Genomic DNA, 13,666 nt, shown 5'->3' with positions numbered 1-13,666 from the left:
ACCCAGCGGGGCCTTTATGATAGAGACCGATCAGTTCTGTCAAAATTCAGGCGAAGTTCCCTCAGTTTAATAACGGAAGAAAAAAATGACAAGAAGGGTGGCCATAGTGTATTATTGTTATACAACGTGTGTGGACATACAACCGTGACCAACACCCTATTGTGCACTTAAAATGAAAGGTGATATCCCACCACCACAGCTGTAGAGTGTGCTTACCAACTCTCAGACTTTACACTCATTTGGCTCTATATCACACTGGGAGATTGATTGCTGTAGTCAGGAAATCCGGGAGGAGACTTAGAGAAGAGCCACCAGAACCGCTCTCCCCGGGATGACACTTCCACAGATCCCACTTGTAGAGCTCCGTTCCCTCCTCCTCCTATACACGCCCCCGGACCTCCCAGACACCGGCTCTGCACGCTCCCAAACACGCTGCACGCCCCCGACAATGTTTCCGGGCTGCTCCTCTGGTAAGGGTGCACCCGCTTGTGATTAGCTATAGCACAAGCTGATCAATGGATGACCGCCGGAACCCGCTGATCGGCAAGGAGAAAGACAGAACAAAGCTGACTATGTAAACAATGCCAAGCTCTGTCCTGTCAGAGGGGGGTGTGCTGGATTTGGTTTTCCTGCAAAGCAGGGAATAAAATCCAGTAAATCCTTAAGTGAAAGCATCTCAAAGTCAACATAAAAACACTGTTTAGGCACATTTAACCCTTTGATAACCCTAGATATTAACCCCTTCCCAGCTAGTGTCATTAGTACAGTGACAATATATATTTTTTGCACTGATCACTGTATTAGTGTCACTGGTTCCTGCAAAGTGTCAGTTTAAGTCAGATTGCCTGCCGCAATATCGCAGACCAGTTATAAATCGCCGATTGCTGCTATTACTAGTATAAAAAAAATTAAATTCACAATATATTGGTTACCAAAAATACGAATACATATTGCCCTAAATTTATGAAGAAATTAAATTTTTATTGGATATGTTTTATAGCAGAAAGTAAGAGAGTGTTTTTTTTATATTTTTCGGTGATCCAATACCATCAGAAGAAAGCTCTATTTATGGGGAAAACAATGACATACATTTATGTACAGTGCTGCATGACTGGACAATTGTCAGTTAAATTAGCGCAGTGCCATATAGCAGAAAAAAAAAAAAAACACGTCATGAAGTGTGTGTGTAAATCTCCCAGAAGTCAAGTGGTAATGATATATTAGTAACAGAGCTGCATTATTATTTTAGTTCAGCTTTAACCTATTCGTAAACCATCAGTACACTAGCATTGCCATGCTCCATTTGCAACGTGGCAAGGAAGAGTGAAGGCAAATCTCAACAAATACTCAGGCAGTGATGAAAACCTGATGGAGTCTAACCCTTTCCAGTATGTCCAAAATGTAATAAAGGTCTTAACTAAGTGTAAATTACGCAAACTGACCTTGGATAGAGCCACTTGTTCGGACATCGTGGATGAGGAAACCAGAAAGGAAGATAAGTGCTATGAGGCAGAGCCGGAACCACGGGAAGCCTTGGCCCTTCATTTTCTGCAGCAAAGCCTAAAAATGATTATGAAAATTAGACCGTTCATATAATTGTGTGTGTTTTTCCAGAAATTGTAGAAAATAAAAAGTACAGTCTTATGTCATGAAAAGGTCAGGTGAATATACCAAGTACACCTTAACCACTGCCGCCATAACTGCGGCAGGTTGGCTCTCCTGCACGAACCGCCGTACATGTGAAACTGGGCACGCCCGCGGGTCCAGCGGACACTATGTCCACCGGCGACCCGCAATCACGGTACACAGAGGCAGGACAGGGATCTGCCTAGGTAAACAAGGCAATCCCCATTCTGACAGGAGACATCTCAGATCTGCTGTTCGGAAACAGCGATCTCTGTCAAGTCTCTGGCAGCCCATCCCCCCTACAGTTAGAACACACCCAGGGAGCAGTTAACCCCTTGATTGCCCCCTAGTGTTAACACCTTCCCTGCCAGTGTCATTTATACACTGATTAGCATTTTTATTGCACTGATCAATGTAATAATGTCACTGGTCCCCAAAAAGTGTTATAGGGTCAGATTTGTCTGCCGCAATGTCACAGTCCCATTACAAATTGCTGATCCCTGCCATTACTAGTAAAAACATTTTAAAAAATAAAAGTCCGCAAATCTATCCCCTATTTTGTAGACGCTATAACTTCTGCGCAAACCAATCAATATACACTTAGTGCAATATTTTTACCAAAAATATGTAGAAGAATACATAATGGTCTAAACTGATGAATAAATCTGTTTATATATTTTTTGTTTGGATATGTATTATAGCAAAAAATTGTTTTTTTTTTTCAAAACTGTCGCTGTTTTTTGTTATTAGCGCAAAAAATAAAAACCGCAGAGGTGATCAAGTACCACCAAAAGAAAGCACTATTTGTGGAAAAAATACAATTTTGTTTGGGTACAGCGTTCTACGACCACGCAATTGTCAGTAAAAGCAACGCAGCGCCGAATCGCAAAAAATGGCCTGGTCAGGAAGTGGGTAAAACCTTCCGGGACTGAAGAGGTAAAACATGTTACTTCTGCTCAGGTGTAATACATGGCCAGATTGCAGCACTGTACTTAAAAATGAATACTTTTCCTTATGCTGGGTAGTACAGATCCCACTGTACTTTTGATATGCGAGCTGTGGGTCTCAAACTGCAGCACTAGTGTCCTTTTTTCGCCCCCCTCTCCCCATGACCAGGCGGAATGGCCAATGAAAGTATATATTTTATAGAACCATGTCAAGGCTCAAGATAACCTAATAATTAGGGAATCCAGCTAGGAGAGACTAGAGCTGCACGATTCTGGCCAAAATGAGAATCCCGATTTTATTGCTTAGAATAAAAAGATCACGATTCTCGTGACGTAAAATCTTGCACATTATACCAAAAAAATGGGCTAACTTTACTGGTTAGTTTTTTTTTTTTTATTCATTAAAGTAAAAAAAAAAAAAAAATTGCATTTGAAAGACCGCTGCGCAAATACAGTGTGACATAAAATATTGCAACAACCACCATTTTATTCTCTAGGGTGTCTACTAAAAAAAATATATATAATGTTTTGGAGTTCTAAGTAATTTTCTAGCAAAAAAAAAATAAAAATAAATAAATAAATAATATGATTTTGGCCCCTTTCACACGAGGCGGATCCGCTACCACGGAGTCCACCTCGGTCCGCAGGCCCAGCGGGAGATCTCTCCGTTGATCTCCGTTGAGCTGGCAGATGACAGGTCCCTCTCTGCTCACTGAGCGGGTAGGGGCTTGTCAAGCGCCGCTGCTGCCTATGGAGAGATTGGATACAAACGGGCAGCATATCCGTTTTCATCAGATCTCACCCGATCCGATAGCGACGGATCCGAAAGTAGAGGCATCCGTCTGCTTTTAGCGGATTGGACCGGGTTGGATGTCAGCGGTAAAGCAGATACTGTTTTTCACAAATATCTATTTAGTAGGACATTCAATACTTTTATAACCCCCCCACCCCAAGAAAAATTAGTTTTGCATGCAGTTGACCACTAGAGTGGCAATGTAGCACCTAGCAACGAGTGCATGCTTGCATCAGCAGACAGTGGGGTGGAGTAATGTTAGGTTCGAGAGTCCTGACCTTTCACAGATTAGCAAAACATCTGGAAACCAACCTGACATGCGGACTCGCACACTTCAATGTCGTTTGAATGTGAATCCTTGGATGAGAATTCCTCATTCGTCACACAGAATGACTGAACCGTCTCACGCAGGGCTTTTCTCATCTGAAAAAGACATCATCAGAATCATCACCTGCTGTGGGAAACTAGTCACAAAGTGAGATGTACATCAAACTTCTTTCTGCCTACAATCTGGATATTAATGTTCTCCAGCACAGGGCATCGTGATACATTAACCCCTTTGTGGTCACAATAAGATTTTATAATATGCAAATATAAAATGCCCCTTGCTGTGATAATGTTAATTAACCTCAGCAGAAAAGTAAAAACGTGCAAATGTATGTATTAATGCTCAGAACTGCTGTCATTTACAAAAATTAGACTTACTGCCAAGTTAAAGTGTTACTAAATCCAGGAGCCTGCATTCACTGGAAATGCAATTAGTTTAGAAAATATTAAATGCTAAATACCTTTTCTCATCAACAGTTAGAGCAGTCTTGTGACGTCTATGAATGTCTGGTTAAAGTTTGTAGGAGTTTTTATTCTCCCCTAAATGTTCTATCAGGCTGTCGGACCCTTAACCCTCGGTCTGGACAGTGCAGATTGGCCCTGCGCTGATCACATGCACTCCCCCCCCCCCCCCCGCCCCCCAAAAAGAAAAAACAAACAATGCACACCAAGCATGTGCAGCTGGTCCCCTAACTCTGTACTATCATGAGATATTTTGGGGACAGTGGAAGAGGGGGGGAGGATCAGAGGAGACAGGATCAAACAGCCTTTTTACATAATGCAGAGGATTATCCCCTTAGGTTCCACAGCATGCTACTGCATATACAGACTAATTTTACGGTTGTGGGTTAACATTAACGGACGCATACCAATGCTGCTAAACTCGGTTGGGCATTTAAAGTGGATGTAAACCCTCTCCTATACTCAGTGAAGTGAACAGCCTCGGATGATACACAAAGATGAAACAAATCTCCCTACATAAGTTTTACATGTATATCTGCTGTCTTCATCCTTATATATTCTTTAGAAAGTGCTCATCCTGCTAGAGATTTTCTCTTCCTGTTCAGGAGTGGGAGGGGATTCTTGGCATACAGCCAAGACAGCTGATAGGAGAAATAGCACACACCCCCACTCATTATAGACAGAAACTTGCAGAGCTGTGCCTCAAGTCAAGCTTTCTTCTAATCTTTTATAGCACCCACCCCTGACACAAATTTCAGGCTGGTTTTATCTCAGTTGACAGAGAACTTGTCGGAAGTTACCATGCCGATAACAGAGCAACGAAACATCAGAAACCTATGGGACTCAGGGCTTTGGAGAAAGATAAGAAAACACTACAGATATATGTGCTTAGGTCAGATTTCATGAATCAGGTTTAAAAAAAAAAAAAAAAAAAAGAGTTAATGAACAAAACACTGGTTATGGTTATTAAATGCCCTCCATTTGAAATCCACCAGCTGACACTTTGTGCAGTTTATGGATCTCAATCCAGGCTGTAAGACAGTTCTGGTCCTCTGCTGACCAATGGGAACAAAACAGTTGCCAGATAAGGGAGAAAATACACCCTTGAAATGTGTGTTGAATTTATGAAAACTGATACAGTAAAAGTATGACAACTCCAAAAAGTTAAAAGGCGCTTGTCTCCCTAGTCCTGTGCGACAGATACATTTTGGGGTTTGCACTAAGCAGGTAGTTCATATGCACAGGAAGGTCCTAACAGACCTTCAGATTCTAACATTCTTTGCATTGTTGTTCTAGTTTAAATATAACAGAAATCTTAGGGGGCTTATATTCAATACTCAGTGATTGCCCAACTTACTGGCTTGGATGTGGTTTGCCAGGAAACAACAAGGTGCTGCAGGAGCAGGCTGCAAGAGAAAAGAAACAATATTATACAGGGTTAACATTGCCCAGCGCTTCACAATATAAAAGGAAACAGCACATTTACAATACAAATCAAGACCAGGTGGTAAGAAGGGCCCAGCTCAACAGATCTTACAATCTAAAAGGAAAGGGCAAGTGAAAGATAAATAATAACTGAGGAGTTGATGAATAAAGTAAAAGTTCAGTTGTTAGGTAGAAGGGGATAAGATTCACTGAAGAAATTAGTTTTCACTGGCTGGTCGTCTAGGAGGTAGGAAGTTCCAGGGGATGGGAGAGGCTCTGGAGAAGTCATGGATGTTGAGCATGGGAGGAGGTGACAAGGGAAAAATCATTTCAGACAAGGAGCACAGACATAACACAGATGGCATTACCTGGACTGCGGTAAATGTTTGGTGTAAAGTTGCCGCCACACACTAAAGCTAAGAGGGTCAACGTTCAGACATTCATAGAGACTGTGCAAAAGCTAAAAAAGAAAGATTACTCAGATACATCAAAATTATAGCACACGATAAAAAGGAAAAAAAAAAAAAAAAAAATGTATGTGTATATATATATATATATATATATATATATATATATATATATATATATATATATATATATATATATATATATATATATATATATATATATATATATATATATATATATTTTTTTTTTTTTTTTTAATAGATCTAGAAGATTTTATACAGTATCTCACAAAAGTGAGTACACCCCTTACATTTTTGTAAATATTTTATCTTTTCATGTGACAACGCTGAAGAAATGACACTTTGCTACAATGTAAAGTAGTGAGTGTACAGCTTGTATAACAGTGTAATTTTGCTTTCCCCTCAAAATAACTCAACACACAGCCATTAATGTCTAAACCACTGGCAACAAAAGTGAGTACACCCCTAATGAGAACGTCCAAATTGGGCCCGAAGTGTCAATATTTGTGTGGCCACCATTATTTTCCAGCACTGCCTTAACCCTCTTGGGCATGGAGTTCACCAGAGCTTCACAGGTTGCCACTGGAGTCCTCTTCCACTCCTCCATGACTACATCACGGAGCTGCTGGATGTTAGAGACCTTGCGCTCCTCCACCTTCCGTTTGCGGATGCCCCACAGATATTCAATAGGGTTTAGGTCTGGAGACATGCTTAGCCAGTCCATCACCTTTACCCTCAGCTTCTTTAGCAAGGCAGTGGTCGACTTGGAGGTGTGTTTGGGGTCATTATGTTGGAATACTGCCCTGTGGCCCAGTCTCCAAAGGGAGGGGGGATCATGCTCTGCTTAAGTATGTCACAGTACATGTTGGCATTCATGGTTCCCTCAATTAACTGTAGCTTCCAGTGCCGGCAGCACTCACGCAGCTCCAGACCATGACACTCCCACCACCATGCTTGATTGTAGGCAAGACACACTTGTCTTTGTACTCCTCACCTGGTTGCCTCCACACACGCTTGACACCATCTGAACCAAAATTTTTTATCTTGGTCTCATCAGACCACAGGGCATGGTTCCAGTAATCCATGTCCTTAGTCTGCTTGTCTTCAGCAAACTGTTTGCAGGCTTTGTGCATCATCTTTAGAAGAGACTTCTTTCTGGGACGACAGCCATGGAGACCAATTTGATGCAGTGTGCAACAGGATGACCTCACCACCCCTTCAACCTCTGCAGCAATGCTGGCAGCACTCCTACATCTATTTTCCAAAGACAACCTCTGGATATAATGCTGAGCATGTGCACTCAACTTCTTTGGCCGACCATGGCGATGCCTGTTCTCAGTGGAACCTGTCCTGTTAAACCGCTGTATGGTCTGCATGGCCACCATGTTGCAGCTCAGTTTCAGGGTCTTGTCAATCTTCTTATAGCCTAGGCCATATTCATGTAGAGCAACAATTTTTTTTTTTTTCAGATCCTCAGAGAGTTCTTTTCCATGAGGTGCCATGTTGAACTTCCAGTGACCAGTATGAGAGAGTGAGTGATAACACCAACACGCCTGCTCCCCAGTCACACCTGAGACCTTGTAACACTAACAAGTCACATGACAACGGGGAGGGAAAATGGATAATTCGGCCCAATTTGGACATTTTCACTTAGGGGTGTACTCACTTTTGTTGCCAACGGTTTAGACATTAATGGCTGTGTGTTGAGTTATTTTGAGGGGACAGCAAATTTACACTGTTATACAAGCTGTACACTCACTACTTTACATTGTAGCAAAGCGTCATTTCTTCAGTGTTGTCACATGAAAAGATAATAAAATATTTACAAAAATGTGAGGGGTGTACTCACATATTAGGGATTAAACAATACCGTTTTTCAGGGCCGTATCGATTTTTCGGCTGTCATTCTGTACATTTAACATTTTTACACTATCTTTTTTTTATCACTTTTATTGCTGTCACAAGGAATGTAAACATCCCTTGTGACAGTAATAGGCAGTGACAGGTACTCTTTATAGAGGGATCAGGAGTCTATAAGACCCCAAGCCACTCCTCTGCACTTGAAAGTATTCAAAACGTCAAGATCGGCGTTTAATACTTTATTTTTTAAAACTGGCGCCTTTAAGATGTCAGTAAACCAGAAGTGATGTCATGATATCACTTCCGGGTTTACTAGATCAGAGACGAACAAAGCATTAGCTTTGTTCGGGTCTTTGGCCAGCCGGCGGATGTGTTGGCTGGTGGCTTGGGTCTCTCGGGAGAGCACGGGCGAATGGCAGAAGGTCCCCTCCCGCTGCTTGTAATAACAGCTGAGCGGCATCAGTTGTTATTACAAGCTGGCCGACCGTCCGCTCTAAAGAACGGTACGCCAGTACAATCCATGAAGAAATATCGGTAAGTTTTGTGACCGATACTTCTAAAAAAGTGATAAAAAAAAAAAAAATCAGTCGGTCGAGGTGTGTGTATTTACGACTTATTTTTTTTCATACAGAACCCCGAGCCATACACACCAGTCTGTCCCAGAAGAGCTTACACTCCAATATCCTGCCATAGTTACACACCATTATTATGCATATACTGTATATAGTGTTGACATATACCGTAGCGCTGTACAGAGAGCCAGTCACATACGTTTCTGCCAAAGAGGAGTTAATATACAATATATATTTTTCTTCTCTCAAAAAAGTGTTGCTCTTTCTCCAAAGAGACAATAAAACGGGCCACACTAGTAGAATTTTGTAAGAACATTTGATGAAATAGTTTGTAATGTAAAATCACATTCATTTCAACCATAGTGACCAGAAGATTTTAAGGAGCAGAATCAAAAATGTTCCCTAAACAAATTTCTATTTGTGTTATGTTGTTTTCATTCAAGAAATTATATTTAATCCAAATCTGAAAGCTAAAATAAAATTTTGAAATACTTCCGTCAAGTCATCGAATATACGGAGAATTTTCATACGAAAATCTACTGAGTTTACAAAGACACGTTACATATGGGAGAGATCTCACCTCTTTTCTCATAGCGGAAGGGCAGTTGGGTGTAGCCCTGGACAGGAAGGATGGGAAGTAGGTGTGCAACGTGTTCTCTGGTGTACCTCCGAACGCCAAAACCTTTAGCCTGGGGTACAGGTCTCGCAGCTGTTCCTGCTGACTATAACCAGACTGGATTAATTTGATGTTAATCTGTCCTAATTCACAAAAAACTAAAATGAATAGTAAACCTTGAACATCCTTCAAATATCTTATTTTAAATGAGCACTGCTTCTTCATTTAGACATTTTAATAAAGTGGTAGCAAGTGCTTTTTTACCTACAGTACGTTTACTACCGCTTTAAGCAAAAAACTATCACAGTATTAGCCCCTACTTCTACTTTAAAGGCCATTTTACAATTTAAGCTTAAACCCGCTACCACCCACCCCCATTCTAAGCCCTAAAAAAACTATCCTGTAGAGCAGGGATCTCCAAACTATGGCCATCCAGCTGTTGCATAACTACACGTCCCATGAGGCATTGTAAAACGCTGACATTCACAGCCATGACTAGGCATGATGGGAATTGTAGTTCCTGAAGATAGTTTGGAGACCTCTGCTGTAGAGCATGGGTGTTCAACCTGTGACCCTCCAGCTGTTCTGGAACTACAGGTTCCTTCATGTCTCTGCCTTTGGAAGTCACGCTTGTAACTGTCAGCAGTTTTCAATGCCTCATGGGACTTTTAGTTCTGCAATAGCTGGAGTGCAACAGGTTAAGTACCCATGCAGTAGAGAAAAAGTGTATACTTACCTAGTCTAAGGGCGCTCCTGTCCGATCACATTATCTCTCCAGCACCGGCATCAGGTAAGAGGAGAGGCAGCGGCGACATCTGCAGAGCCTGGTCAGAGACGTCACCCACAGATTTACTATGGGGCATCCCTCCTCTCTCCTGAAGCCAAGGGTAGGGACCCTGATCACAGATCAAATCGCCCTTAGATTAGGCAAGTATACACATCTTTCCTCTACAGGTTAGTATAGGGTGGTGATGGCGAACCTTGGCACCTCAGATGTTTTGGAGCCACATTTCAAATGATGCTCACCTACAATGCAGAGTACATGAGCATCATGGGAAATGTAGTTCCAAAACATCTGGTGTGCCAAGGTTTGCCATCACTGGTATAGGGCTTAGTATGTGGGTGGGAACAGGATTTAGCTTAGATAGGAACTTCTACTTTCTTTTTAAAGAGGAACTAAACCCTGAGGGGTTTTACTTCCTCTTTTGCTCCCCGCAAAACCTGCAAACTAAAAGCACAAATGAGCTAGTATGCATTGCATACTAGCCCATTATATGACACAAACCTGCAAACAAAGCCCGCGTCCATCTTTGCCCCTCTTCCTTCCGGGGCCGCGGACTCTGGCTCTGTGACTGGCCGGAGTCGCGTGACGTCACTCCGGCGCATGAGCTGTCAGTCACAGCACACGCTGGAGGAAGAAACGGCACGGTGGTCTGTTTCTTCCCAGCGCATGCACCAACGACATCGGCGCACAAGTGAAATAACTTCTATACGGCGCACATTTAGGAGATATTTCCACTACCTATAGGTAAGCCTTATTCTAGGCTTACCTATAGATAAAACAAAAGGGTTTACAACCACTTTAACTTTGTAATGCATTCTGAAAGATTTCTGCAATTGATGCATGTCCTGGCACACACCCATACACAAAAACCTACAAAACAAAGCTGCTGTCTGTATGCCGCTGCCTGAAGGCCAATACATTTTTGCATTAAATAACTAATTTAAACTACTTGCCTTAATACACTAACAAATTGAATCCAAACTCCAGCAGACACTGCAGTTACATTTGTTGTTTTTTAGGATAAATGCTACATGAATAAATAAAACCTGATTATAAGCACTTCTGTCAGTGATAATTGGCTTGTCTCAACCCTGTAGCTGCTACATCTGCAGGACAGCTTGTTCTGTTGAAAAACAACTTACTGACTGTATCACCACATGAAAAGCAAGAAAGCCTAAAAAATAGAAAATCCATGCAGCCATCGCATCTAAGAATTGGTAAGCTGCAATATAATAAAATACTTGCTTTTGGGTTTAATACAGCTTTAAGTCTCCCCTGTCCCCAGGTGACCAAATACATGTAGCACTTTCTTCAGTTTTGATGGGTGGTGTGGATGCCGAGCTAGTTTGGTTGACAATGCGTAACCTCTCCTATCCAACCACTGTTTGGTCTTGCAGCACAGTAAGGATGAATAGTTAGTTTTGATTTGCAGCTTGTTTCCGGCACCAAGCACTTGCTTAAAAAACTTGCACCAGCACAGCTATTCATGCAAGAGAAGGTGTGTCAGTAAGACTGCCTAGGGAGAAAAACACACACACACCGCCCCAAAAGACAGGAGCACTCACAGCAGAGGTGGTGGAAGCAACCTAGCTCTACCTGTGCTCCACACTTTTGTGCAATCGCTAATCATGGGAGGGGGAAGGGACATGTAAACCGGTAAACCCTACACTAGATCAGAGCAGATGCAGTTCTGCCGAAAATTACAACCAACGTCACTTTCAGTGGCTCTGCAGCACCATCATTGGAGATTTGGACAAGTTGCCTGTTTTTACAGAACAATTGCAGCGTATGCACTACGGTACACCATATAATGAGTGGACATTGTTAGTCCGCCCAATACTAACCAACACGTCCGCCTCCAAGGCGGTGACGACTTTTTCCCTCCTTACCCGGTGTTCTGTTAAAACAGGCAACTCATCATGTACCGTAGTGTATACGTTGCCGCTGTTCTGTGAAAACAGGCAACTTGTCGAAATCTCCAATTGATGCTGCTGGAGAGTCACCGGAAGTGACCTGGTTGGAGATTTTGGGCGACTTGGCAGAACACCGTCAGCGTGCCTGAAAAGTGCGTCCACGGATGCGCTGTCACTGGAGGTGTGAGCAACAGTTCTGCTTGAGCTATCAAATAGGAACGCCCACAAATCGTGTTTCTGGCATGGAAGAAGCTGAAACGGATAGTAACAGCCAAGATAAATAAGCAATTTCCAGCACAAATCACAACTCAAGATATAAGCATTACTACAATAATAAAAAAAACAGTTAAGATTTTATTGCTCATAAGCCTTTTTAATTATAAAAGTTCAGATAGACTTTAAAGTCATAGTTCAGCAGGTAAATCACCAGTGCATGCATTACAACATAGCACGAAATTCAGCTGCAACAGGAAGGTTTGGGAGATTGCTGCACGTAAATGCACCTCTAAGTGGCTACACTTTTGTCTGCAGCAGTTTAGGTTTAACCCCTTTATCTCCCAGTAACTCATATGTGCGGTGGCAAAAATCTGGACTTCAACACCAGCATGCCACACATATGCGTTGCTGCGTGGGTAATCTTTATGTGCTGGGGGTGCGCAGAAAACAGTTCCCGAGAAAATATTGGTAGCTGGCAGGACTGATTTCCAAACACGTGATCGCTGATCCCCCCCGGCTTTAAGAACTGTTAAAGGGGGCACCAGGGTGGGCAGGAAGGGGTTAAGAGAAATGGAAAAAAAAAAATTAAAGAGTTTTTCTTAATTGTCACTATACACACACACACCAACCAGAAAACCTTGGTAAAGCTGCTGACAGCGAGCTGGGTGATAAAAACAAAAAGCAATATGAATGGTGTACCTGGCTGTCAGTGAATTATTTGGCATGAAAGCAAAGTCCAGAAGAGGGAAGAAATCCTTAGGTCCAATCATGCCAAAACCTTTGGTCAGGTTAGAATGCATTCTGCAAGAAAAAAGAAGATCATATCATTCATAGCCTGCCAACCAGAGACTACAACAGAGCTTCAGAATGAATTTGATGTCATGGTGTTCCCAAACTCCAAATCTGCCTGCACACTACATGAGAAGTTACCCATTGGATTTTATCACTTCAAAACATCTTTCTTTAATAACTGCACTAAATAAGCAGTCTAAAAAAAGTAAAAAAATAAAAAGATAATTTTAATAGACAATATGTGCTGGTGGAAAGTCAAACTACACAGATTCATTGATCATCCTCAGTCTACCCAAGACGACAAAAAGCACCAATGAATTACAAAAAAGTATTTGCTAAATTTTTGCATTCAAGCCTGCAGAGCATTGCAACCATGAACAGCGAGCTGCAGGTGCAATGTACAGGCACCTGAATATAGGGATAGGCCTTCTGTTACGGTACTGGAGGAAATAAAACAATGGAGTCCCTCTGTCAGATGAGATTTGTAGCATTCGCAGATTTCTGTGAATGGATGTCGTGACAATGAGACCGTCCAAACAGAGGGAGCATGAACAACCTTCAACTTGGGTAAGTGGGGGGAGGTTATTGACAACGGTTTTACTAAAAAGTAAAGGTAAATTTCAACCAGTAAAAAAGGCCAGCTTTTTGATTTCTGGTGAAACGGAAGTGAAGGGAAATCACTCTGGTTGATAGTAAAAACCCAACAGGGGTTCTAATCCTTCTCTACTCAGTATGCAAGGTGTCAAGCTTGCCAAAAATATGTGTGTGTGTGTGTGTGTGTATATATATATTTATTTTTTATTACTACTACACACACACACACACCTTTCTATTTCTTGCTCTGACTTGTTCACATGTGTAAATCTGAGCTTGAGCTATGAAGCTCTGTTACAAACAACAAGGTA

At 41.9% G+C, this 13,666-nt stretch overlaps 1 protein-coding gene across 1 annotated transcript in view; it reads right to left on the bottom strand.

Annotated features, from left to right (window-relative positions):
• Positions 1-13,666, bottom strand: part of TMEM214 (transmembrane protein 214) — a 59,033-nt gene that overhangs the window by 25,627 nt on the left and 19,740 nt on the right. Inside the window, exons 8-13 of the mRNA XM_073625052.1 lie at positions 12,669-12,770; positions 9,021-9,162; positions 5,949-6,040; positions 5,513-5,561; positions 3,679-3,789; positions 1,443-1,560 (exon numbers count right to left, since the gene is read on the bottom strand). Of these exons, the coding sequence (XP_073481153.1) occupies positions 1,443-1,560; positions 3,679-3,789; positions 5,513-5,561; positions 5,949-6,040; positions 9,021-9,162; positions 12,669-12,770 (614 nt within the window). The remainder of the gene's footprint in view (positions 1-1,442; positions 1,561-3,678; positions 3,790-5,512; positions 5,562-5,948; positions 6,041-9,020; positions 9,163-12,668; positions 12,771-13,666) is intronic.

This window comes from Aquarana catesbeiana, linkage group LG04 (assembly GCF_042186555.1).
Source record: "Aquarana catesbeiana isolate 2022-GZ linkage group LG04, ASM4218655v1, whole genome shotgun sequence".
Lineage (NCBI taxonomy): Eukaryota > Metazoa > Chordata > Amphibia > Anura > Ranidae > Aquarana > Aquarana catesbeiana.
Note: the sequence above shows the minus strand (reverse complement) of the source record. Positions and strands in the feature narration are given on the sequence as shown.